Source organism: Erythrolamprus reginae, chromosome 13 (genome assembly GCF_031021105.1).
Source record: "Erythrolamprus reginae isolate rEryReg1 chromosome 13, rEryReg1.hap1, whole genome shotgun sequence".
In the NCBI taxonomy this organism is placed as follows: Eukaryota; Metazoa; Chordata; class Lepidosauria; order Squamata; family Dipsadidae; genus Erythrolamprus; species Erythrolamprus reginae.
This window is the reverse complement of record NC_091962.1, coordinates 1,645,538-1,673,060: the sequence shown is the minus strand read 5'-3', so window position 1 is coordinate 1,673,060 and position 27,523 is coordinate 1,645,538. Positions and strand designations below refer to the sequence as shown.

At 43.8% G+C, this 27,523-nt stretch overlaps 1 protein-coding gene across 1 annotated transcript in view; it reads right to left on the bottom strand.

Moving 5' to 3' along the window:
• Window positions 1-6,576: 6,576 nt before the first annotated feature.
• The window catches only part of NAALADL1 (N-acetylated alpha-linked acidic dipeptidase like 1), a 44,342-nt gene continuing 23,395 nt past the window's right edge, over window positions 6,577-27,523 (bottom strand). Inside the window, exons 9-19 of the mRNA XM_070766552.1 lie at window positions 26,183-26,302; window positions 25,900-25,985; window positions 23,268-23,331; window positions 22,148-22,215; window positions 17,706-17,797; window positions 17,054-17,144; window positions 14,854-14,935; window positions 11,521-11,694; window positions 8,746-8,836; window positions 7,745-7,837; window positions 6,577-6,832 (exon numbers count right to left, since the gene is read on the bottom strand). Of these exons, the coding sequence (XP_070622653.1) occupies window positions 6,664-6,832; window positions 7,745-7,837; window positions 8,746-8,836; window positions 11,521-11,694; window positions 14,854-14,935; window positions 17,054-17,144; window positions 17,706-17,797; window positions 22,148-22,215; window positions 23,268-23,331; window positions 25,900-25,985; window positions 26,183-26,302 (1,130 nt within the window). The 3' untranslated portion in view covers window positions 6,577-6,663. The remainder of the gene's footprint in view (window positions 6,833-7,744; window positions 7,838-8,745; window positions 8,837-11,520; window positions 11,695-14,853; window positions 14,936-17,053; window positions 17,145-17,705; window positions 17,798-22,147; window positions 22,216-23,267; window positions 23,332-25,899; window positions 25,986-26,182; window positions 26,303-27,523) is intronic.

Genomic DNA, 27,523 nt, shown 5'->3' with positions numbered 1-27,523 from the left:
TGACGGACGGGACCTGGAGAAGGCCGACTCTGTGGGCCCTTACTGGGTGTAATGAGGTGTGAGGGAGGAGGCGGTCCCGTAAATAGTCTGGCCCTGGGCCATTTAGGGCTTTAAAGGTGATAACCAACACCTTGAATTGCGTTCAGAGACCGACTAGCAACTAGTGCAGCTCGCGTAGAGATGGAGTAATACGGGCGTACCTAGATACACCCGTAGTTGCACATGCCACTGTATTTTGCCCCAGCTGAAGTCTCCGAACACTCTTCAAGGGGGGGGGGCATGTAGAGCGCATTGCAATAATCAAGATGAGAGGTGATGAGGGAGGGAGTGACTGGGGAGAGCGCCTCCTGGTCAAGGTAGGACCACAACTAGTGGACAAGATGAACTTGCGCAAAAGCCCCCTTCGCCACAGCTGAGAGATGTTGTTCTAACCTCAGCTGTGGATCTAGGAGGACACCCAGGTTGCAAACCCTATAGGAGGGAGTGATTTCTTCTCCTCCCAAGACCAAAGATGGATAGATGGAGTCATCTTTAGGAGGAAGGACCCACAGCCACTGGGTCTCGTCCAGGTTGAGTTTTAACCTGTTGATCCCCATCCAGACACCATCACTTCCACCTCTTCACTGAAGTGACATAGGGTGGAGATATACAGCTGAGTATCGTCAGCGTATTGTTGGTAACTCGCCCCACGTCGTCGGCTGATCTCACCCAGACAATTCACCAAACTTAACAGAATAACAGAGTTGGAAGGGACCTCGGAGGTCTTCTAGTCCAACCCGGGGTGGGTTCTGGCTCATCTCGCTGCTGGTTCGCTTCCTCACACCCGCCACATGGGTGCGCATGTACAGTGCAAAAAAAAAAAAGGGCGACGCCCGTGGCAAACACCAAGAGAGCCAGTTCGGGGGTGTCTCCAGCCGGCCATCACTGCCAAATCAACGAGCGGGGAGGGGGATTCCCGCTACCAGTTCTATAGAACCGGTCCGAACCTATAGGACCCCACCTCTGAGTTCATACCCCCCGTTCAAGCAGGAGATGGTGAATCTTTTTTCCCTCGGGTACCAAACGTGTTAGTATGCACACTATCCTGTAATTGGGCTGTTGCCTCCACCGGGAATGGGGGTGCGGTGGGGGTAGTAAGTTCATGCACTATTTATTGAATATTTTAGTTTTTTTAATTGTCCTTCCTTCTCTAGTTCCTTAGTATGATCCTTAATTACTTTTAAAATAGGAAATAATTAAATAGTATGTTTTTACCCATAAACGCTTTAATCATTGTAATCGTTATCTAGAGCAGTGATTTTCAACCTTTTTTGAGCCGCGGCGCATTTTTTACATTTACAAAATCCTGGGGCACACCACCAACCAAAATGACACAAAATGGCACCCTAAGACACTCCCCTCTCTTTTTCCATCCCTGTCTCCTCCCCCATCCGTGTGTGTGTGTGTGTGTGTGTATACACACACTCTTGAACCATTTCCAAAAACAGGTGAGGGCTGGGGGGTTTTATCTCTTATTCTTTGGGTGCTTTTTATCATATGCTTTAAATCAAGAGTCACTTCTCTCTCTTTTGTTTCTCTCTCTTTCCTCTCATTCTGTCTCAATCATTTTCTCATTTCTTTTTTTTCCTCCCCTTTTTGCTTATTCTCTCTCTCTCTCTCTCCCTTCCTCTCCTTTTCTCTCTCTCTTTTGCTTTCTTTCTCTGTCTCTTGCCTTCTTTCTCTCTGTCTTGCTTTCTCTTTCTCTCTTTTCTTTCTCTCTTGCTTTCTCTCTCTCTCACTCTCTTTCTCTCTCTCTTGCTTTCTTTCTTTCTCTCTCTTTCTGTCTTTCTTTCTCTCTCTCTTTCTTACTCTCACTCTCTCAGCAAAAAGTTACGAGACCGGAACCTGAGCTTCCTTCTTCACGGCACACCTGACCATGTCTCGCGGCACACTAGTGTGCCACAGCACACTGGTTGAAAAACACTGATCTAGAGCTGAACTTTTATAGCAATTAAAGAAAATTGAGCCACTTTCCTAATCTGTTATCATGCTGAACCTTGTGGGTTCAGTACAAAACCTGAAAATGCTACTGTGCTCCTCAACAAATAATGCCGTGTGCAATTTGTCCTGTTGATGGCTGTTCAAATAATGTGACTTAATCAACCAAAAAAGAGTCCAAGCACCTGTTTGAAAATTTATTTTGGTCGGTAAGCCACTCCCATCCAGTCACATGACCTTTAAGCCACACACACACGGTCACATGACGTCAAGCCACTCCCACTTGGTCACATGGTCGGCAAGCCACTCCTACCCAGTCACATGAATATCATGCCACCCCCACAAAATAAGCCACCCCCACAGTGTGGTAGCTCATCACTGGAGCTAAACCCAAACCCATAATTCAAACAGGTGGCTGTGCAGTATGTTCTTAAAAATCTCCAATGATGGAACCCCTCACAACGTCTGGTGGCTTGCTGTTCCATTGGTTAATTGTCCTCACTGTTAGGAAATGTATCCTTAATTCCAAGTTGCTTCTCTCTCTGGTTAGTTTCCATCCATTGTTCCTTTGAGTGCTTTGAAAAACAGCTTGACCCCCTTCCTCCTCTCTGGGGCAGCCCCTCAAACATTAGAAGATGCTATCCTGTCTCCCTGGTCCTTCTCTTCCCTAGCTTGGCCCAGTTCCTGCAACCGTATGTTTTAGGCCTCCAGCCCCCACATCATTTTTATTGCTCTTTTCTTCACTGTTTCTAGAGTCTCAATGTCTTTTTTCTATTTATTTATTTATTTATTTATTTATTATTGATTTCTTAGAAACATAGAAACATAGAAGTCTGACGGCAGAAAAAGACCTCCTGGTCCATCTAGTCTGCCCTTATACTATTTTCTGTATTTTATCTTAGGATGGATATATGTTTATCCCAGGCATGTTTAAATTCAGTTACTGTGGATTTATCTACCACCTCTGCTGGAAGTTTGTTCCAAGGATCTACTACTCTTTCAGTAAAATAATATTTTCTCATGTTGCTTTTGATCTTTCCCCCAACTGACTTCAGATTGTGTCCCCTTGTTCTTGTGTTCACTTTCCTATTAAAAACACTTCCCTCCTGAACCTTATTTAACCCTTTAATATATTTAAATGTTTCGATCATGTCCCCCCTTTTCCTTCTGTCCTCCAGACTATACAGATTGAGTTCATTAAGTCTTTCCTGATACGTTTTATGCTTAAGACCTTCCACCATTCTTGTAGCCCGTCTTTGGACCCGTTCAATTTTGTCAATATCTTTTTGTAGGTGAGGTCTCCAGAACTTGATTTGTCCAATACGCAATGAGGGTTTTAGTTGGGGTTGGGAGTGGGAGGCACTGTTCTCCAGTGGTTCTCCTCCTACCTCTCCAATCGGTCGCAGTCGGTGTTAGTGGGGAGTCAGAGGTCGACTTCGAGGCTTCTCCCTTGTGGGGTGCCTCAGGGGTCAGTCCTATCCCCCCTGCTATTTAATATCTACATGAAACCGCTGGGTGAGATCATCCAAGGGCATGGGGTGAGGTATCATCAGTATGCGGATGATAGCCAGTTATACATCTCCACACCATGTCCAGTCGGTGAAGCAGTGGAAATGATGTGCCGGTGCCTGGAGGCTGTTGGGGTCTGGATGGGTGTCAACAGACTCAAACTCAATCCAGACAAGACGGAGTGGCTGTGGGTTTTGTCCGTCCATTACCCTGGGGGAGGAATTATTGACCCCCAGAGAGGCTTCGCAGCTTGGGCGTCCTCCTCAATCCACAGCTCACATTAGAGCACCATCTTTCAGCTGTGGCGAGGGGGGCGTTTGCCCAGGTTCACCTCGTGCACCAGTTGCGGCCCTATTTGGACCAGGAGTCACTGCTCACAGTCACCCATGCCCTCATCACCTTGAGGTTCGACTACTGCAATGCTCTGTACATGGGGCTACCTTTGAAGAGTGTTTGGAAATTTCAGATCGTGCAGAACACAGCCGTGAGAGCCATCGTGGGGCTTTCAAGATCTGCCCACGTTTCACCAACACTCCGCAGCCTGCACTGGCTGCCGATCAGTTTCCGGTCACAATTCAAAGTGTTGGTTATGACCTATAAAGCCCTACATGGCATCGGACCAGAATATCTCCGAGACTGCCTTCTGCCGCACGAATCCCAGCGACCGGTTAGGTCCCACAGAGTTGGCCTTCTCCGGGTCCCGTCAACCAAACAACGTCGGCTGGCGGGACCCAGAGATTCGAATAGCTCCCACCCTCCTCGCCTTCCGTAAAATGCTGAAGACCCACTTTTGTCGCCAGGCGTGGGGATAATTACCATATATACCCTTTTATTATATTTTTGGCCTTACTGCATGATAGATTAGGTTGAATGTGTGTGGCTGCATAGTTAGGGGTTTTATTATGTTATTAATGTCTTTTTAAATGGATTTAATTTTTTATTATTAGATTTGTAATGTATTGCATTACTGCTATGCTGTGAGCTACCCCGAGTCTTCGGAGAGGGGCAGCATACAAATCTAATAAACTATAACTATACACACAGTAAAATACATGATGAAGGTTATAGAGGAGATACTCATAGTAAAATATATCTAAGAAAGAAGATATAGTAATAGAACATATCAATGAAAGAATAGAAGAAGAGATATAGGAATAGAAGAAAAGATATAGGAGATATAGGAGAGCAATAGGACAGGGGACGGAAGGCACTCTAGTGCACTTGTACTCGCCCCTTACTGACCTCTTAGGAATCTGGATAGGTCAAACGTGGATAATCTAAGGGTAAAGTGTTGGGGGTTTGGGGATGACACTATGGAGTCCGGTAATGAGTTCCATGCTTCGACAACTCGGTTACGGGAGTCATATTTTTTACAGTCAAGTTTGGAGCGGTTAATATTAAGTTTAAATCTGTTGTGTGCTCTTATGTTGTTGTGGTTGAAGCTGAAGTAGTCGCAGCATATGATCTTGTGGGCAATACTTAGATCTTGTTTCTTAGATCTATCTCAATGACCAGAACTGGGTGCAGTATTCTAAGTATTACTTAAATACATATGTAAACATTTAAATACAGTGGTACCTCTACTTAAGAACTTAATTCGTTCTGTGACCAGGTTCTTAAGTAGAAAAGTTTGTAAGTAGAAGCAATTTTTCCCATAGGAATCAATGTAAAAGCAAATAATGCGTGCAAACCCATTAGGAAAGAAATAAAAGCTCGAAATTTGGGTAGAAGGAGGAGGAGGAAGAAGAGGAGGAGGACAGTCGCTGCCGAAGGAAGAAAGTGAGGTGAGGGGAATCAAAAAAATCCAAAACTCTAAGGCTTAAAAAAAAAAAAAGAGGGACTCTGAGGCGGCGAGGAGGAGCACGCGCCTCTCATACACCCGGCGCGACGCTGCCTCTAATACACTGCACCAGAGAGAGAAACCCAGGCGGGCGAGAAGGGGGAACCTCCCGCTCATTTGACCGAAAGACAGCCGCTGTTGCTACCTGCTTCCTCTTCCTTCCCATGCTGAAGGGCTTCCCTCTTCTCTCGCTCACTCGTTTTGTAGCCGGCACCTTTCCTTCACTGTGGTGACTCCTCAGTTTGGCTGAAGCCGAGTTGATCCGGCTGGGGCGAAGCACCCCCCTTTTGCCTTTCCATGTCCAGACACTCTGGGAGACAACCGAGTGTATGGGAGGCAGCGTGAGGGAACCACCACAGCAAAGTGGTTTATTCCCTCTCCAAGCGCCCAGAGAAAGGAAAACGCTCTGTTCGCTCTGGACTGCCAAAGCCTCCTTAAGAGCCACCGAAAGGCTCCTCTGGCAGCCCAGAAAAGCCCGAGATGGCCGGGATTAAAGGGGGAATGGCAGGAAACTGGCCGGGGCATTATGCCTGGGAAATCTTTCCGGGCTCGGGTTCTTAAGTAGAAAATGATTCTAAAGAAGAGGCAAAAAAAAATCTTGAACACCCGGTTCTTATCTAGAAAAGTTCTAAAGTAGAGGTGTTCTTAGGTAGAGGTACCACTGTACATACAAAAATATTTACATAATACCAGAGGTAGGTTCCTGCCGGTTTGGACCCGTTCTATAGAATAGGGACCGGTTCTTCAAACTGGCATTAACAGCAATTGGTGGGCATGGACATCTCGACACTACTGGATGGGCGTGGCTGACTGGGTGGGCATGGACATCTCGACACCACTGGACGGGCGTGGCTGACTGGGTGGGCATGGACATCTTGACACTACTGGACGGGCGTGGCTGACTGGGTGGGCATGGACATCTCGACACTACTGGACGGGCGTGGCTGACTGGGTGGGCATGGACATCTCGACACCGCTGGGTGGGTGTGGGTGACGGGATGGGCATGGCCCGTTTGATGCCACTCCCCTAACTGCCAGCTCTCCGCACTGGGTACGGGATATGGGCTGGCCCCTTACATTTTCCATTGTGGGCTGGATCCATCCCGCAGGTCTTGTGTTTACCCCCCCCCCCCCCGTTTTAAAGGAAATTCCAGCTGCAATACGATCCCAAAGCCATCTACGCCTACCTTGCAGGGCTGTTTTGCACTGCTCGGCGCAAAGCCCGAGAGAAACTGCGTCAGACGCTTGGAGAGGGTTCACAAAGTGCAAAGCTTTTATTTCTTCCAAAGAGGTGAAGAATCGAGGGTTCCCAAGGGGGTCACGACGAGGCCCGGTCGTTAGGCCACGGGTTCGAGAAAGGAGGCGGCGTTTTCCACTGCTTGGATAACCACCGTCAGGTGTTTATGGACGTCGTCCCACTTGTCTGGCTTTGTGGCAGCAGCCACGGCGTCAGCCAGGCCTGGGAAGGTGCGTACGGACGACGAGCGAGAGGCCCAGATGACGTGGCTGCGGGAACAAATTGCATGGAAAGGCCATCACAGAGGGGAATTCGGGCCAGCCGGTTCTACTGGAGCCCAGCCAGAAGGAGTCTACCACGTAGGGTCAAAAAAGTCAACATGGCAGCTGCGACAGTTCACTCAAAACATTGTAGATCCCATTAAAATTAGAAGGAGGGAGGGAGGGAAGAAGAAAGAAGGAATGAAAGGAAAGGAAAGGAAGTGAAAGGAAAGGAAAGGGAGTGATGGAGAAAAGGAGGGAGAAAAGGGAATGGAGGGAGGGAGGAAAGAAAGAAGGAGGAAGGGAGGGGAAGGAGTAAGGAAGGAAAGAAAGAAAGAAAATGGAGTGAGAGAGAAAGGAAGGAAGAAAAGGGAAGGAAGGGTAACAGGAAAGAAAAGGGAGTGATGTGGAAAGAAAGGAGGGAGAAAAAGAGAGGGAGGGGAAGGGAGGGGAGGAAAGGGAGGAAGGAAAGAAAGGGAGGAGGGAAGAAAGGAAGGAAGGAAGGAGGGGGAGGAAAGAAGGAAGGGAAGGGGAGGGGAGGAAGGGGGAAAGAGGGAGGGAAGGAGGAAGGAAGGGAGGGGAGAGGAAGGGGGAGGGAGGGAGGAAAGAAGGAAAAAAGGAAGGGAGGTGGGAGGGAGGAAGGGAGGGAAAAAGGAAAGAAACCAGGAAGCAATAAAGAAAAATAAAATAGGGAGGAATCAGAAAAAGAAAACCAGGAGAAGGCAAGGAATAAAAGAAGAAACAAAACACAAGAAGGACATACCATTTCAGATTGCAGGAAAACTTGACTTTTTTGAACCTACTTGTAGCCATGGGCTACTAACCGTTGGAGCTGGACCAAACCCAATCTTGGGGAGAACTCAACATCAGCAAATGAAAAAAAAAATAACCCAACTGTGGGAGTGGGTAGATTTGAGTTACCTGTAGTAATGCTTGTCTGGGAAAGCTCTTGGGTCCAAAAACGTCCTTTCTAGTAGCATCAGCTGGTCATTCACCGTCCGTAGAGCAAGAGGGCTGAAGAGACGTCAGGGATGAAGGCAAAAGAGAGACCGGTTACTCACATGACCCAAAGCCTAACCGTGGCTTGAACAGAAATACTACATACTGCACATTGTAACACACAACATACTACACATTGCAACACACAACATAGTACACATTGTAACACACAGCATACTACACATTGTAACACACAACATATTACACATTGTAACACACAACATACTACACATTGTAACACACAACATATTACACATTGTAACGGCTGCAAGAATTGCATACGTGCAAAAATGGAAGAACCCACAGATACCGGACGATAAGGTAAATAATCAAAAATATATATGAATGCGCAGAAATGGACAGATTAACTATGGAGTTAAAATTAAATGATCAAAAAGATTCTGAATATTATTTAATCTGGTCAAAGTTATACACATGAATACAAAAAAAAAGGAATGTGAATTTACAATAAGAGATAGAATAGTATATCATATGCACAAATGTATAATTATAGAAAATGTTGAGATGAATGTAAATATATGATGTTGATCCACCTGTAAGCCTTAACATGTAAATATTTTTTTTAAAAAAACAATAAACATATATTTTTAAAAAGAAAGAAAAGGACTCCAGAAAAGAAAGAAAAGGAATCTAAGCTTCCCCATGGACTTGGCTTGTCGGAAGGTCGCAAAAGGGATCACGTGACACAGCAAACGTCAAAAATGTTGAGCCAGTTACCGAGCATCTGAATCTAAATCGATGCAGCGACGGCCGTAAAGTTTGAAAAAAACATCCCGAGTTGTTGCTTCCCCCCCCCCCCCAGCGACACTGTCAATTCGGGCAGTTAGCTGTTGTAAACGGAGGACTACCTCTACTGCAAGGGATTAGGAAAAAACGGAGGGTGGGAGGCTTGGGGAAATCACCTGGGCGATTTTTCATTTTGCAAACTTGCGATGCGCTGGTTGAGGTCGGCAGCTGCCGAGTGGAAGCGAAGGACCGCGTCCCGGAGGGGGTCTGTAAAGATGGGAAGCAAAGACAGGGGAAAGATTGATAAATGCCTCTTAAATTTCCTTCCTTGAATTGTGGGACTATGGATGACACCTGCAATGGCACGAAATTAATAATAATAATAATAATAATAATAATAATAATAATAATAATAATAATACTGGCAGCACAAAAACAGGCCATTAGAACAAATGCGGTCAAAGCCAGAATTGAAAAATCAACAGACGATCCAAAGTGCAGACTCTGTAAAGAATCAGATGAAACAATCGATCACATACTCAGCTGCTGCAAAAAGATCGCACAGACTGACTACAAGTATAGACATGATGTTGTGGCACAGATGATCCACTGGAACTTGTGCCGGAACTACCATTTACCAGTGGCAAAGAACTGGTGGGAACATAAGCCTGAAAAAATGGTCGAAAATGAGCAAGCAAAAGTACTGTGTGACTTCCAACTTCAGACTGATCGAATTCTGAAGCATAACACACCAGACATCCTGATTGTGGAGAAAAAGAAAGTATGGATCATCGACATCACAATCCCGGGGGGGACAGCAGAATTGAGGAGAAGCAGCTAGAGAAATTAGTGAAATACGAAAATCTAAAAATCGAGCTGCAACAACTCTGGCATAAGCCAGTGAAAGTGGTCCCAGTGGTTCTTGGCACGCTGGGCACAGTGCCAAAGGATCTCAGCGGATATTTGAAAACCATCAGAATTGACAAAATCTCCATCTGTCAATTGCAAAAGGCCGCTTTACTGGGATCGGCAAACATAATTCGCCGCTACATCACGCAGTCCTAGGTGCTTGGGAAGCGCCTGACTGGTGATGAAATATGAAATCCAGCATAGTGATCTCGTTTGCTGTGTTGTATTGATACAATAATAATAATAATAATAATAATAATAATAATAATAATAATAATAATACCAACACCAACACCAACACCAGCAATAATAATAATAGTATCAATACAACACAGCAAACGAGATCACTATGCTGGATTTCATATTGTTACAGCCCGATTTTCAACGTCTTCGTATTTCACCAATTTCTCTAGATTATTATTGTTGTTGTTGTTGTTGTTGTTATTATTATTATTATTATTATTATTATTATTATTATTATTATTATCTGCACAAGAACAGGCCATTAGAACAAATGGTATCAAAGCCAGAATTGAAAACCCAACAGATGATCCAAAGTGCAGACAATCGATCACATACTCAGCTGCTGCAAAAAGACCACGCAGACTGACTACAAGCATAGACACGATGCTGTGGCACAGATGATCCACTGGAACTTGTGCCAGAACTACCATCTACCACTGGCAAAGAACTGGTGGGATCATAAACCCGAAAAAGTGGTCGAAAATGAGCAAGCAAGCTTCTGGGATGAGAAGCGAAACGTCTTCAAAGAAAAAACAGATAATCCAGTTGCCTCCTCGTGCAATCTCCCTCCCTGCTGTCCCTCCGTACAACAGTCCTGCGAAGCAGGGCCACTCCTCCCTTTCTCACCAAGGGAGATGTTGTGGTTGAGGAGGTCCTTCTGGAACTTTTGTTCGGCCGTGTCGCACATGGCTTGTAATGTCTCCCCATAGTCGCTCAGCAAAAGTACTGTGTGACTTCCAACTTCAGACTGATCGAATTCTGAAGCATAACACACCAGACATCCTGATTGTGGAGAAAAAGAAAGTATGGATCATCGACATCACAATCCCGGGGGGGACAGCAGAATTGAGGAGAAGCAGCTAGAGAAATTAGTGAAATACGAAAATCTAAAAATCGAGCTGCAACAACTCTGGCATAAGCCAGTGAAAGTGGTCCCAGTGGTTCTTGGCACGCTGGGCACAGTGCCAAAGGATCTCAGCGGATATTTGAAAACCATCAGAATTGACAAAATCTCCATCTGTCAATTGCAAAAGGCCGCTTTACTGGGATCGGCAAACATAATTCGCCGCTACATCACGCAGTCCTAGGTGCTTGGGAAGCGCCTGACTGGTGATGAAATATGAAATCCAGCATAGTGATCTCGTTTGCTGTGTTGTATTGATACAATAATAATAATAATAATAATAATAATAATAATAATAATAATAATACCAACACCAACACCAACACCAGCAATAATAATAATAGTATCAATACAACACAGCAAACGAGATCACTATGCTGGATTTCATATTGTTACAGCCCGATTTTCAACGTCTTCGTATTTCACCAATTTCTCTAGATTATTATTGTTGTTGTTGTTGTTGTTGTTATTATTATTATTATTATTATTATTATTATTATTATTATTATTATCTGCACAAGAACAGGCCATTAGAACAAATGGTATCAAAGCCAGAATTGAAAACCCAACAGATGATCCAAAGTGCAGACAATCGATCACATACTCAGCTGCTGCAAAAAGACCACGCAGACTGACTACAAGCATAGACACGATGCTGTGGCACAGATGATCCACTGGAACTTGTGCCAGAACTACCATCTACCACTGGCAAAGAACTGGTGGGATCATAAACCCGAAAAAGTGGTCGAAAATGAGCAAGCAAGCTTCTGGGATGAGAAGCGAAACGTCTTCAAAGAAAAAACAGATAATCCAGTTGCCTCCTCGTGCAATCTCCCTCCCTGCTGTCCCTCCGTACAACAGTCCTGCGAAGCAGGGCCACTCCTCCCTTTCTCACCAAGGGAGATGTTGTGGTTGAGGAGGTCCTTCTGGAACTTTTGTTCGGCCGTGTCGCACATGGCTTGTAATGTCTCCCCATAGTCGCTCACGTTGAAGGGCAGGATCAAGGACTCCGCCAGGCGCAGCAAGACGTTCCCGGCCGTTTGCGCCACGGCCCGGTGGCTGGTGAATCCTGTGGGGAGAGGGGAGATTGATCGGGGTGTCTGGGAAGCTTGCGGTATACCCTGGGCGGCATAGTTCCCTCTAAGCTGAGCAGTGAGCCATGGCTCACTTAAAAATCATCACCAACTCAGAGTTTTTCAAACCTGCCCAGAAGCCGATCGGCAACCTTTTGCAAAAGCAGATTGCCTCTCTTTTGCAAAAGGTTCTCCCACCGGATCTTCCACTAGCACCCTGTAAACAGGCTCAAGCAGCGGGGGGCTGAAAGAGGAGGCGGTGGAGGCGAGGGGCTTACAGCTGCCCCCCCCCACGCAGCACAATGGACAGAGAGAGAAATTCAAAGGAAAGGAGGCAGAGAAAGAGAGGGAAAGAGTGAGAGGGAAGGAGAGAGAGAGGAAGAGAGGCAGAGAGAGAAACAGATAGAAAAAAGAGAGGAAGGAAAAGAGAAAGAAAAAGAATGGGAGTAAGGAAGAGAGAAAGAAAATCAAAATCTAGTTTGAAACTAGCTCAACTATTTAAGTGGCATTTTGATATTGATAGAGTTGCCCTATTATGAGCTCACTGTTGTAGACACACAGTACTGTATTTTATTTTGAAATTTTCTGAGGCAAAATAGGGTGGGTTTTTTATTTATTTATTTATTTATTTATTCATTCATTCATTCATTCATTCATTCATTTATTTATTTATGTGCCGCCCAGTCCCAAAGGGACTGCCGCTCAGACTTTTCCGCCCCCGCCCCCCCCCCAAAAAAATTAGAGGGAACACTGCTGGGCGGGATTAAAAAAAAGGCAAGATGGCGGCCATCCGAGTTCCCTCAGTTTTTGAGGGAGACAATGAATTTCGTCCTATCGTTTGGGAGCTATCAAACCCCCATGTAGGCACCTGCAGTTTCACTCAAACATGGAACTAGTCAGGGGCCAATTCCTTTTACCGCCTCTACAGCTTGTGTGCGCGTCCCAGAGTGTTTTGGCTTCTCATGAGGGGACGCACATGCACGTGAGATTTTGGCAAAAAATCACCGAAATCTCTGCCCCTCATGAGATTATGCTTCCTGTGCATGCGCAGAAGCCAAAACACTCTGGGATGCATGCACGTATACACACAAACTAACTGAAGCTATGCGCGCAGCGCAACTTTCACTACCACCTAAATATATCTTTTACCATCATTCTGTAGTCAATCCATATTTAATAATCAATCATCCCGCCTCAAATTTCTACCACTCTCATTTCTGGGTACCTCTCCTGTCTCTCCCTCTTTTCTCTCTTATTTGTTTCTCATTTCTCCCTCTTCCTCCCTTTTTCTCTCATTCCTTCCCCCTCTCACTTCTCCTCTCTTTTTCCATCCCTGTCTCTCCCCCCCCCTTGTGTGTGTGTGTGTGTGTGAACTCTTGAACCATTTCCAAAAACAGGTGAGGGCTGGGAGGTTTTTCTCTGTTATTATTTGGGTGCTTTTTACCATAGCCTTTAAATCAAGAGTCACTTCTCTCTCTCTTTTGTTCCTCTCTTTCCTCCAATTCTCTGCACCAATCATTTTCTCATTTCTCTTTTTTCTCCCCTTTTTGCTCCCACTTCTTTCTCTCTCTCTCTCTCTTGCTTTCGTTCTCTCTCTCTCTCTTGCTTTCTTTCTTTCTCTCTCTTTCTCTCTCTCTCTCTTGCTATTTCTATCTTTCACTCTGTCTCTCTTTCTCTCCCCCCTCTTGCTCTCTCTCCTTCTCACTCTCTCTCTCTTTTTCTCACACTTTCTCTCTCCCTCTCTCTTTCTCTCTCAATCTCTGTCGGTTGCTCTCTTTCTCTCTCTATCTTGCTTTCTCTCTTTTTCTCTCTTGCTTTCTTCTCTCTCTTTCTCTCTGTCGGTGGCATGCTGCCTCTCCCACCTGCTTCCGTGGCGGCACCGACCCATCAATCGCTCTATTGGTGACACCATTACGAATGCCAGGCTGGGATGGAACCATCTCTCTTCGCCCGGCGCAAATGCAGCTTCACCAGCCCACCTCCAAGCACAGCGCAGAGGATTGTTAATTCTATCGCAGGTGGCTAGAAAAACTTTGAAGCCGTGAAGAAGGAAGCTCATTTTCCGGTCTCGCAACTTTTTGCTCTTCACTTCTGCTGAGCTTCCTTCTTCGTGGCTTCCAAGTTTTTCCGGCCACCGGCGATAGAATCTGCCAGGGGAAAAGAGATTTCAGTCCTCTGCGCTAGAATTGGAATCTCCTGCGCTGAGGTCTCAAATTTCCTGCGCTATAGTGCATAGCGCAGGTTAGAGGGAATGTTGTCCACGAGGCTTTCACGAGGGCAAAAACAGCCTCTCCCCAGCCCAATGGGGAGAAGTCCGGAGGGTTCAGTGAGAGCTGTGCGCATGCTTGGGGGGGAGGGCATTGCATTATGGAGGTAGACATGCTTGCACATGCTATCATGCGTTTGCACTGCCTTTTGGCACCTGAGCAAAAAAAGGTTCGCCATCACTGGTTTAGTGGCAGGGGTGGATTGCTTGCCACTGCCACTAGTAGTGCACTGGGCACACAGTTTTCAGTTATCTTGCGCATGTGCCTATGGGTCCCAGTATGATTTTGCTTCTGCGCAAGTGCAGGAAGCAAAATCTCACAAGGGGATGCCCACGGGATTTTGGTGATTTTTTTTTTGCTTCTGCGCATGCACAGAAGCAAAAACATGCAGGGACATGCAAGACAACCAAGGTGCACATGCAGCTCAAATTTCGCTACCAATGCGCCCTCCTTTACCATTCCAGTAACAACCCACTACTCTCTAGTGGTTACAGCACTGGTTAAACAGTAGAAGATGTTGAGTTCTAGTCCTGCCTTAGACATGAAAGCCGACTGGGTGACTTTGGGCCAATCACCAGGAGACGGTGAGTTCTAGTCCCACCTCAGGGATGAAAGCCAGCTGGGTGTCTTTTGACACCAGGAGACAGTAAGTTCTAGTCTCGTCTTAGACATGAAAACCAGCTGGGTGACTTTGAGCCAATCACTCTCTCAGTCCCACTCCACAGGGTTGTTGTTGTGGGGAAAATATTGTTAGGAGGAAGATCTATATTGGATCTATTTGCCTCCTTGAGTTGTCAAAAGAGTACAGGCGGGATACAAACAAATGAAACAAATAAATAAAAACAATAGCCTTGAGGTCTGCCGGTCCCACTGCCCACCAATCGTTACCGGGATCAATATATCGGTCTGCGTAGTCAAAGGTATCGAAGGCCGTGTGGTAGGCAGGGTAAATGCGCGCCGACGTTTTGCTCTGGACAAAAAAAAAAAGAAATGAAAAGTCGTAAGCAAAGAAAACGGAATGGCTTTTCCAACTTTGGTCTGTCATTTCCTTGTGGTGCCCTATCCACCTGCTAAAACTGCCTTTCTTGAGCTCAGTCCACAACAGCTAGGAGATGCTGCCCAACTGAGATTTTTTAAGACTTTAAGCAGGTCTTAAATGAAATGTGGGCTCTAGGTAGAATCCCAGGTAATGAATATAAATACTGTACCGGATTTTTCAGAGTATAAGATATATCGGAGTATAAAATATACTTTAGTTTTGGGGAAAGTAAACAAGGGGGAAAAATCTGCCTCTGCCTCCCAGCAATTTGCCTCCCAGCAAACAGCAAACAACACAGAGGATGTACACTGTTTGCTGTGTATTTCTGTGCATGTGTGCCTGACCCACACAAATAGCAAAGAATTGGAGAAATGTACATTATGGCAGTATATCAATGCCAGAAAGTTTTCTTCAATGTGGTCACGCTAACTCCTCCCAATTATTTAAATAGATCTACTCCAAACATGACTAAGTTGAGGTTTAACTCAGCTGCCTTATCTTAATACTAAAACAGGACACATTTTAGATTATCCTTCAGTGATGGGTTCCTATGGGTACAGTCAGGTATGCAGAACCGGTAGAAAAAAATTGATCCCCCCCTCTTTTTCCCTTCTGGGCTCTGGGTATGTTTTACCTATCGCAGTAAATGAGGTTGAATGTGTATAATTTTAGAAGAGCTGTGCGTGCGTGTTTGTGTGTACATACACATACAGTTTATATAGTAGATAATGTATATTTTTGTGTGTCTGTGTGTAATATGTACGTACACATATGGCATATATACATAGGATTAAATAGTATATTTTGGATGTTCAGTAATAGTAAATAGACAGGGAAATGGTATCTCTTTGACGTGAGGAGAGGCCAGGCACCCTAACCCAAACCCTTGACTTGAGTGATGTCAAATTGGCCACCTTTAAGCCAGTCATGTGACCTTTAAGCCACCCCAGGTCACATGATCGTCAAGCCACTCCCACCTGGTCACATGGCCAGCAAGCCACACCTACAAGATAAGTCATGCCCACAGTTTGGTACTAAAAACTTTCGCAGTCCTTCACTGTTAAAATTGCTGTGGCTTTCTGGAAGTATACGTTATTCTCTGCTTTTTAAAAGAAGATACAATAGTGTTAGTACAAGGTACGTGGCTGTTAGGGTTTGCCATTGTAAACTACCTATTGTAGTCTCTTGTATTTTCACTTTAAATATTTTGGGCTGGTTCGCCATAAGAGGGCGCCAGTCCTCCTTCCCTCAATGATGATTTAACGTTCATTCACTTTTGGTTTGCCTTGAGGGGGGAATGTATTTGCCTAATGCTTATTATATTGTATGGCTTAGTGCTTGTTATGGATTGTTTCTATTTTGTATATATGTGATGTATACGTCAAAGTATGTATGTCAAAGGACTCATAGCCTAGCCATACCGAGACATACCAACAAATAGCACCGGGCCTCTTCAAATCAAGCATGTATTTTAAAAAGTTTCTTCATTTTGTTAAGTTGTCTAGAACAATAATAAAGCAGTCTTTAAAAAATAAGTCTAATAATTTGAACATTTTATACACATTAATAATTATCAACGAGTCTGCGGAGAGGGGCAGCATACAAATCCAATAAATAATAATAATAATAATAATAATAATAATAATAATAATAACAACAACTTACCTTGTTGCATCCAGATTCAGCAACTGATTGGCACAAGAAAATAAAATTCTGCCTCTGCCTCCCAGCAATTTGCCTCCTTGAAGCTTTAGTTTCACTTTCATTTCAGCAGGCGGGCCTGCCTGCAGCTTCAATCAGCTGCTGGGCGGGAGGCCGATAATTATCAGTTGCTTAGCTTAACAGGCTCTGCCCTGTTTGCTGCAAAGAGGTAAATTCCTGGGAGGCAGAGGCCAAACGTTGGGGGTGGCTGGGTGAGGCTACATTTGGTGTATAAGACACACCCAACCGGTTGTTAAATTTTTTCAATCCCAGCCCTGGTTTCATCTGCCTTCCCTGGTGTGCAAAAGACACACAAACACACACCTTTCTGCCCCCCCTGGGACTCACCCGATCATAGGTGTAAGCAATGTCCATTGCGGTGATGCCCAGATAGTGGATGAAAGGAGCGAAATCACTTCCAGCCCCCAGAGACCCCAAGCTGCAGAGAGGAAGCAAAAAATACCAGCTGACTTTGCACAAAAACATTTCTAGAATTGAGGCCGAATTTATTTATTTATTTTTATTTATTGCATTTGTATGCTGCCCCTCTCCGTAGACTTGGGGCGGCTAACAACAATAATAAAAACAGCATGTAAATCCAATACTACAACTATTTTAAAACCAATCATACCTACAAACAAACATACCATGCATAAATTGTAAAGGCCTAGGGGGAAAGAATATCTCAGTTCCCCCATGCCTGACGGCCGAGGTGGGTTTTAAGGAGCTTACGAAAGGCAAGCAGGGTGGGGGCAATTTAGAGAATTGGTATCGCTATGGGGAGGGGCATCAAAACTTCAGAACTGGGTCTCTTTTTGGGGTATCTGTCGTAACTTTGAACAACCACTGAGTGACTGGTTGTAAATTGAGGACTATCTGAAATTCATCCTGTCTGAGCTACTTGAAGAAATGAATGTATGGGGTGTATAAAGTCCACCCACCCACCTATTTACACACAGAAATACCCACAAAACACACACATACACACACACACTTTTACCTGGGGATTATTCCATAGATGGAGCTATTTCGGCTGGAATGGTGTTTCCAGTTTTCATAGACGGATACCGAAGCGTTGTCTGGGGTCTTGACCTAAAAAGAAAGGAAATTTTAAAAGAGGATGCAAAAATGGCATTAAGAAAAAATATGATGGTGCTCTCCAGCTATAGAGAAGAAATCCGTTCAAGATGGGTGGACTTCAACTCCTCAGCCAGCATCCTTTAACATAGAAGACTGACGGCAGAAAAAGACCTCATGATCCATCTAGTCTGCCCTTATACTATTTTTTGTATTTTATCTTATAATGGATATATGTTTATCCCAGGCATGTTTAAATTCAGTTTCTGTGGATTTACCAACCACATCTGCTGGAAGTTTGTTCCAAGCATCTACTTGACAATACTCTTTCATGTTGCTTTTTATCTTTCCCCCAACTAACTTCAGATTGTGTCCCCTTGTTCTTATGTTCACTTTCCTATTAAAAACACTTCCCTCCTGAACCTTAGTTAACCCTTTAACATATTTAAATGTTTCGATCATGTCCCCCCCCCCATTTCCTTCTGTCCTCCAGACTATACAGATTGAGTTCATGAAGTCTTTCCTGATACATTTTATGCTAAGACCTTCCACCATTCTTGTAGCCTGTCTTTGGACCCGTTCAATTTTGTCAATATCATTTTGTAAGTGAGGTCTCCAGAACTGAACACAGTATTCCAAATGTGGTCTCACCAGTGCTCTATATAGCGGGATCACAATCTCCCTCTTCCTGCTTGTTATACCTCTAGCTATGCAGCCAAGCATCCTACTTGCTTTTCCTACCGCCCGACCACACTGCTCACCCATTTTGAGACTGTCAGAAATCACTACCCCTAAACCCTTCTCTTCTGAAGTTTTTGCTAACACAGAACTGCCAATACAATACTCAGATTGAGGATTCCTTTTCCCCAAGTGCATTATTTTACATTTGGAAACATTAAACTGCAGTTTCTATTGCTTTGACCATTTATCTAGTGAAGCTAAATCATTTACCATATTACAGACGCCTCCAGGAATATCAAACCTATTGCAAACTTTAGAGTCATCTGCAAATAGAGGCAAACCTTCCCTACCAAACTTTCCCCTATGTCACTCACACAAACATATTAAAAAGAATAGGGCCCGGAACAGACCCTTGTGGCACACCGCTTTTAACATGTCTCTGCTCAGAATACTAGCTATTAACAATAACTCTCTGATGTCTACGCTTCAGCCAGCTGCAAATCCACTGAACTATCCAGGGATTAAGTCCAATCTTCACTAATTTATCTATCAGCTCTTTATGTCTTTAAGAGGAATGAACTCCACTCCCAGAATTCCACAGCCAGCAAGCTTTAAGATGGGTGAACTTCAGCTCCCAGAATTCCACTGCAACAATATAGCCAAGAAGGCTTCAAGAGTTGTAAACCTAATCCTACGTAGCTTCTGCTCTGGCAATCTCACACTACTTACCAGAGCTTACAAAACTTTTGCCAGACCCATCCTTGAAAACAGCTCATCTATTTGGAACCCATATCGCATCTCAGACATCAACACCCTTGAAAATGTCCAAAGATACTTCACCAGAAGAGCCCTTCACTCCTCCACTCGAAATAGAATACCCTACGAGACTAGACTTACAATCCTGGGCCTAGAAAGTTTAGAACTAAGACGCCTTAAACAAGATCTAAGTATTGCCCACAAGATCATAGGCTGCAACGTCCTGCCTGTCGGCGACTACTTCAGCTTCAACCACAACAACACAAGAGCACACAACAGATTTAAACTTAATATTAACCGCTCCAAACTTGACTGTAAAAAATATGACTTCAGTAACTGAGTTGTCGAAGCGTGGAACTCATTACCGGACTTCATAGTGTCATCCCCAAACCCCCAACACTTTACCCTTAGATTATCTACAGTTGACCTATCCAGATTCCTAAGAGGTCAGTAAGGGGCGAGTACAAGTGCACTAGAGTACCTTCCATCCCCTGTCCTATTGCTGTCCTATATCTCCTATTCCTTTCTTCTATTCCTATATCTCTTCTTCTATCCTTTCATTGATATGTTCTATTACTATATCTTCTTTTCTATTCTTTCTTAGATATATTTTACTATATCTCCTCTATAACCTTCATCATGTATTTTACTATGTGTATATAGATATATAGATATATACACCCACTAAAACCCTCATTGTGTACTGGACAAAATAAATAAATAAAAATAATAAAATAGTTGATGCATGGAATTCACTACCAGACTCCATAGTATCATCACCTAACCCCAAGACCTTTCCCTTAGACTATCCACTGTTGACCTCTCCCGATTCCTTAGAGGTCAGTAAGGGGCGTGCATAAGTGCACCAGCATGCCTTCCATCCCCTGTCCTAATGTTTCTCTCTTTCTAGTATCATGTTATAACAGCAACAGAAGGGACCTTGGAGGTCTTCTAGTCCAACCCTCTTGCCTAGGCAGGAAACCCTACACTACTCCCCACCAATGGTTATCCAACCTCTTCTTCAAAAGCTCCAGTCTTTCCAACACAACTTGCGTATTTTCAGAAGAAGGGGAAGGGCACTTGTTGTCATGGATGTCAAGAGAGAGGAGTTTTTATGCATATTTTTATTATTTTTTTAATTTTTTATATTTTTTTATTTATTCTTTGTCCAATATACAATACATATGGAAGAGAATAGACATTAAGTAATATATATAAAGATAGAAAGTAAAAAAGAGGAGAAGTAGATGGGAGGGAGAGAATATATATGATATAAGAGATAAGGAGAGAATATACACATAGATAAGGAGAGAATATGTATGATATATAAGATAAGGGAAAACAATTGGACAGGGGACCATGGACACATCAGTGCACTTATATCCGCCCCCTTACTGGCCTCTTAGGAACCTGGAGAGGTCAATCGTGGAGAGTCTAAGAGAGAAATGTTGGGGGTTGGGAGTTGACACCAGTGTTCCCTCTAATTTTTTTGGGGGGTGGGCAGAAAAGTATAGTGCCTGAGCGGCAGTCCCTTCGGGACTGGGCGGCACAGAAATAATAAATAAATAAATAAATAAATAAATAAATAAATAAATAAATAAATAAATAAATAAATAAATAAATAAATAAATAAATAAACAAACAAACAAACAAACAAACAAACAAACAAACAAATAAAAAACCCACCCTGTTTTGCCTCAGAGAATTTCAAAATAAAATATTGTACTGTGTGTCTATAACAGTGAGCTCATAATAGGGCAACTCTATCAATATCAAAATGCCACTTAAATAATTGAGCTAGTTTCAAACTAGATTTTGATTTTCTTTCTCTCTTCCTTACTCCCATTCTTTTTCTTTCTCTTTTCCTTCCTCTCTTTTTTCTATCTGTTTCTCTCTCTTCCTCTCTTCCTCTCTCTCTCCTTCCCTCTCACTCTTTCCCTCTCGGCTTCTGGGCAGGTTTGGAAAACTCTGAGTTGATGATTATTTTTAAGTGAGCGATTGCTCACTGCTCAGCTTAGAGGGAACTATGGTTGACACTATTGAGTCCAGTAATGAGTTCCACGCTTCGACAACTCGACTGTTAAAGTCATATTTTTTACAGTCAAGTTTGGAGCGGTTAATATTAAGTTTGAATCTGGGAGTGTTCAGTAGTACAGAAATTTTGGAAATAAGTGCAAGATGAAATGAACAGGATGTTAAATATTGACTGGACAATCACAAAAGAGATGGCAGTACTAGTAAAAAAAAGGGAGATTTAAGAGTTTAGAGAAATAAAAATAGCAGCATTGGAAAGCGCTCAGGCAGTAATTGTATTGGGTTGGAAAGAAGCAGCAAAATGGACGATACAGAATTGGTATCGGTACATAGTGGACCACATTCACTTTGACATTATGGAGGTAAAAATAAATATGTACAATGAAAATAAATTGAAGAAACTGATGGAACGATGGGATATGGCGAGAGGTTATATGACAAGTAGAATTTGTGATCTAGCCATAAAGAATAAATTAGAATCACTCTTTGATATTATGTGAATAGAATGCAGATCCAGGCTTAGAAGAATGTCAAAGATGTTTGTACAGACCCTCCAATTGGTGGTGGGGTATGTATGTTGTTAGGTGGTGGGTGCATCCTCACAGGGCACTGTTTTATGTTGTGTGATGTACAGTCTGGGTGCAACATTTAAAAATCAATCAATCTTCATTTGGAAAGCAAAGTTTGATCCTTTCTACATTAGGCTCCATTCAAACCACATTTAATATTTCTCCTTCCGACTGATGCCCTGTTCTTTCTCCAGCGCTTGATTCTGTGAGGTATGCTGCTCCTGGAGAGGGAGGCTCGATTGGGTCCCCCGGGCTTTTGTGACCCCAAGGAGCAACTGTATTTTAGCAGCTGCCCTCTTTCCTCACTTCCACCTTCTCTGCTTACCTGTTGAGTAGCTGCAAAAACGACCTTTTGGGCTGGGGGTGTTCCTTGGACCCTCAAGGTGGCATTAGCTGGGGGAGGAGACACTGAGTATTAAAAGATGCTGAAGGGTTACGCTTCTCCTTCCTTCCTTCCTTCCTTCCTTCCTTCTTTCTTTCTTTCCTTCCTTCTTTCCTTCCTTCCTTCCTTTTTTCCCTCCTTCCTTCCTTCCTTCCTTCCTTCTTTCCTTCCTTCTTTCCTTCTTTCCTTCCTTCCTTCTTTCCTTCCTTCCTTCTTTCCTTCCTTCCTTCTTTCCTTCCTTCTTTCCTTCCTTCCGTCTTTCCTTCCTTCTTTCCTCCCTCCCTTCCTTCCTTCCTTCCTTCTTTCCTTCTTTCCTTCCTTCTTTCCTTCCTTCCTTCCTTCTTTCCTTCCTTCTTTCCTTCCTTCTTTCCTTCCTTTCTTCTTTCCTTGCTTCCTTCCTTCTTTCCTTCCTTCCTTCCTTCTTTCCTTCCTTCCTTCCTTTTTCCCTCCTTCCTTCCTTCTTTCCTTCTTTCCTTCCTTCCTTCCTTACTTTTTTTCTTTTTTCTTTTTCTTTCTGTAATGGCATTTCCACAAGGCCATTACTCTGTTAAACAACTAATTCCCACAAAGCTGTGAAATTATTTACTAAGACTGTATTACTATTATTCTTCTCATCGGGGTGGGTTCTGAATTTTTTACTACTGGACTTGGCTTGCTTTATGGGCATAGCTTCATGGTCCAATCATACTTGGATCACACTCTGTTCTGTTCTTTCTCCTTCCTTCCTTCCTCCCTATTTCTATCTTTCCATCTCTCTCTCTATCTTTCTCTCTTTCTTTCTCTCTCTTTCTTTCTCTTCCTCATCTGTCTTTCTTTCTGTCTGTCTTTCTTCCTTTCTATCTTTCCCTGTTCTTCCTTCCTTCCTTTCTTTCTCACCATCTTTCTTCTTTTTCTTCCTTCCTTCCTTTTTGTCCCTCTTCTTTCTTTCTTTCTTTCTTTTCTTTTTTCTTTTCTTTCTCCCTATCCCCTACAATTATGAATTGAATTTCATTTAAATTAAGTCCCAGGACCACTGAAAAGAGCCAAATCGTAGTCCTGATTGTACAACAAATGAGGCGCTCACCAAAGACAGCAATATCCACGTTGATGTAGGCTACGCTCCTCTCTTGCAATTTGCTGAAAAATTCCTACGAGCGAGAGAGAAAATAAGAGAGGATTCAGTGCCCTCCAGATGTTTCGGACTACAGTGTCCACAATCCTTTGCTGTTTCACATTGGCAGGGGCTGATGGCCATGGGAGCCCCAAACATCCAGAAGTTACAGAATGGTCAAGGCAACTATTGTTTAAAAATGAAATAACATAGAGGTGAAACTCAAAAAATTAGAATATTGGGCAAAAGTTCGTTTATTTCAATAATGCAGCTTAAAAGGTGTGTTAGCTGCAGAAGAACTGAAGGATGCTATTGGAGCATCGTGGTCTTCTATAATACCTTAGCAGTGCCACAGGCTGATAGCTCCCATGCAACATTGCATTAAGGCAGTAATTGCTGCAAAAGAGGCCCAAACCAAGTTCTGAATGCAAACGCATGCTTATACTTGTCAGAGGTCAAGTAATTGCTGCAAAAGGAGCCCAAACCACATACTGGATACATATGCATGCTTATTCTTTTCAGAGGTCCAATATTGTTCTATGTACAATCCTTGTTTTAGTGATTGCATGTAATATTCTAATTTTCTGAGATGGTGGATTTGGGATTTTCATGAGCTGTACCCCAGTGTTTTTCAACCAGTGTGCCGTGGCACACTAGTGTGCCGTGAGACATGGTCAGGTGTGCCGCAAAGCTCAGAGAGAGAGAAAAAAACAAGAGAGAAAGAAAGCAAGAGAGAGAGAAAGAAAGAGAGAGAGAAAGAAAGAAAGCGAGAGAGAGAGAAAGAAAGAGAGAGAGAGAAAGAGAGAAAGAGAAAGAAAGCAAGAGAAAGCAAGCAAGCAAGAGAGAGAAAGAAAACAAGAGAGAGAGAGAAAGCAAGAGAGAGAGAGAGAAAGAAAGGGAGAGAAAAAGAAAGAGAACGAGAGAGAGAGAAAGAAAGCAAGAGAGAGAGAGAAAGAGAACAAGAGAGAGAAAGCAAGCAAGAGAGAGAAAGAGAGAGAGAGAGAAAGGGAGGGAGGGAAGGTGGGAGAGAGAAAGACAGAGGGAGGTAGGGAGGGAGAGAGAGAGCAAAAAAGAGGAAGGAAGAAAGAGAAAGAAAGGGATGGAGAGAGAGAAAAAAGAGGAAGGGAGAGAAAGAGGGAAGGAGAGAGAAATAGAGCGAAAGGGAGGAAAAGAGAGAGATAAATTTTTTTGTCCAAACTTTTTTTAGCCGCCCCCCCTCCCCACTCAATGTGCCCCATAGTTTTGTAAATGTAAAAAATGTGCCGCGGCTCAAAAAAGGTTGAAAATCACTGCTGTACCTCATCATCATCACACTTATGACAAATCATGCCTTGCATGTAATGAGTCTCTCTTTCACCTTTTACTTGCATTACTGAAATAAACGAACTTATGCATGATATTCTAATTTTTCGAGTTTCACCCTTATAGGAAACATACCGTATTTTTCGGAGTACAGTAATACCTCGTCTTGCGAACTTAATTTGTTCCGGGAGGAGGTTCGTAAGGCGAAAAGTTCGTAAGACGAAACAATGTTTCCCATAGGAAACAATGTAAAATTAATTAATGCGTGCAAGCAAAAAAAAAAAATCGCAAAAACGGCGCTCCGCTGGGCGCCGTCGTCCGGCTGTCACCTTTTGAAACAGCCGGGGCAGTTCGGCAAAAGTTCGGGCTCAGCGTTCAGGTTCGGGAGGCCGCCGAGAAGCCCCGCCGCCCAGCTGTCACCTTGCCTGAAGAGCTGCGGAGCTGTCGGGCCGGTCGGGAGGCTCAAACGGAGGTGGGGAATCCCGATAGGGAATTCCATGGGTGGAGCTTTGACGTCACGGAGACGTCCTTCCTGGAGTCCACGTTTCAGCCCAGTTTCTTTCATTGCTTAACTGGTTCCAAATGTTTCTTTCCAGCCCTAACCAGCTTCTAACAATGTTCCCAGCTCTTACTGGCTTTGCAAGCTGTTTCATTGTTACTCTCCCCAAATAAGATATTTTTAAAGCCCTAACCAGGGGATAAAATAATCTGCTGAAGTTGACCAGACTAAGGATGCTAGCCAGATGAATTTCGGGTAAGCACATCCCTATTTTCCTCCTCCTAAACTAGGGTGCGTCTTATACTCCGGTGCGTCCTTTTCTCTGAAAAATACGGTAGTTAAGATTTAAAAATATCCCTCAATTTACAATTGTTCCTTTAGCAACCGTTACACTACCACTAAAAGAATTGACTTAAAATTGGTCCTCACACTTATGACCGCCATAGTATCCCCATCGTCACATGCTCAAAATTCAGATGTTGGAGACAGGTGTGTATTTACAACATTGCAACATCCAGGTGTAAACACCATTTGTGACCTTCCCAGCCGCCCTCCGACAAGGAAAGCCAATGGGGGGAGTCTGGGTTCTATTCCCTTGCGAAATTTTGTTCCCTGTGCATGCGCAGAAGCAAAACCACATGCAGGAGAACAGAAGCTGCGCACCGCAGCAGTAGCGGCAGTAATGGGAATCCGCCCCTGCCCCACATCATTGCGGGGAAAAAGGCATTAATGAGCTCGGCTAATTTGAAGCGTGCTGAAGAAACTGACAGGTTGTGTCTCCTCACGGCTCTTTTTTTTTTTTACCTCAGTGTACTCTGTCGAACCAATAAGGCCGAACTCCTCAGCGCCCCAGCTGCCAAAAATGAGGGTTCTTCGTGGGCGCCACTTCCCTGCATGAGGAGAGAGGGGAAGACAATTTAATTTAATAATTTAATTTAGTTTAGTTTAGTTTAATTTAATTTAATTTAATTTAATTCATAATTTAATTTAAATTTAATTCTTAATTTAATTCAATTCTAATTTAATTCAATTCAATTCAATTCAATTCAATTTAATTTAATTTAATTTAATTTAAATGCAAACTCACCTTCCTTCACCATCTTCCCCAAAATACGTGTGATTTCAAGCATGACCGCCGTTCCACTGCTTGGGTCAATGGCTCCGTGAACCCAACTATCTCGGTGGTTCCCGTACAGAACATACCGATCTAGAAGAGAAATGGTTAGTAGTTATGGAGGAAACTAAGAGAGAATTGTAGGAAGAACTTATACATTTATATAACTCTGTTAGACATATTGTATAGGGGAACTGTACATGAAATAACATACCTCTCCAAGAAATGTACTGATTAAAACTCTCTGAAATACTTTAAAGTTACAGCTTAATTAATTAAGAATTATTTAAGCCCTCACCTGTGTTTTTCAGAGTATGAGACACATCCTTTTACCCCAAAAAAGAGGGTGAAAACTTGGGTGTATCTTATAAACCGAATGTAGCCTCACCCAGCCACTCCCACCCTTTTGCCTCTGCCTCCCAGCAATTTACCTCCTTACAGCAAACAGTGCAGTGCCTGTTAAGCCAAGCAACTGATTATCGGCCTCCCAACCAGCAATTGATTGATGTTGCAGGCAGGCCCATGTGCTAAAATGAAAGTGAAACTAAAATTGCAAGGAGGCAAATTGCTGGGAGGGAGAGGCAGAGGCAAAATTTCCGACACTGTGTGTGTGGTCGCCATCTAATTTTGGGCTTTTAAGTATATAATATAATATATATAATTTATTTTTTGGCACTCCACATGCACACGCAAAGCCCACACATGCCCACAAGTCACACCCATGTGGCGCAGGACGAAATGAACCGGCAGTGAGGTAAGTCAGAAACCCCTGAAAGATACCCACACCTCTCAAATGTCACCCTAGAATCAGGATTGAACTTCTGGCAATGGGCAGAGTTAGCCTGCAGTACTGCATGCTAACCACTAGGACGGAGGGAGGGAAGAAAGGAAGCAAGGAAAGAAGGAAGGAGAAATAGTTGGCAGGGAGGGAGGGAGAGAGGGAGGGAGAGAAGGGAAGGGAAGGGAGGGAGGGAGGAAGCAAGGGAGGAAGCAAGGAAGCAAGGAAGCAAGGAAGCAAGGAAGCAAGGAAGCAAGGAAGCAAGGAAGCAAGGAAGCAAGGAAGCAAGGAAGCAAGGAAGCAAGGAAGCAAGGAAGCAAGGAAGCAAGGAAGCAAGGAAGCAAGGAAGCAAGGAAGCAAGGAAGCAAGGAAGCAAGGAAGCAAGGAAGCAAGGAAGCAAGGAAGCAAGGAAGCAAGGAAGCAAGGAAGCAAGGAAGCAAGGAAGCAAGGAAGGAGAATAGTTGGCAGGAAGGGAGAGAGGGAGGGAAGGAAGCAAGGAAGCAAGGAAGCAAGGAAGCAAGGAAGCAAGGAAGCAA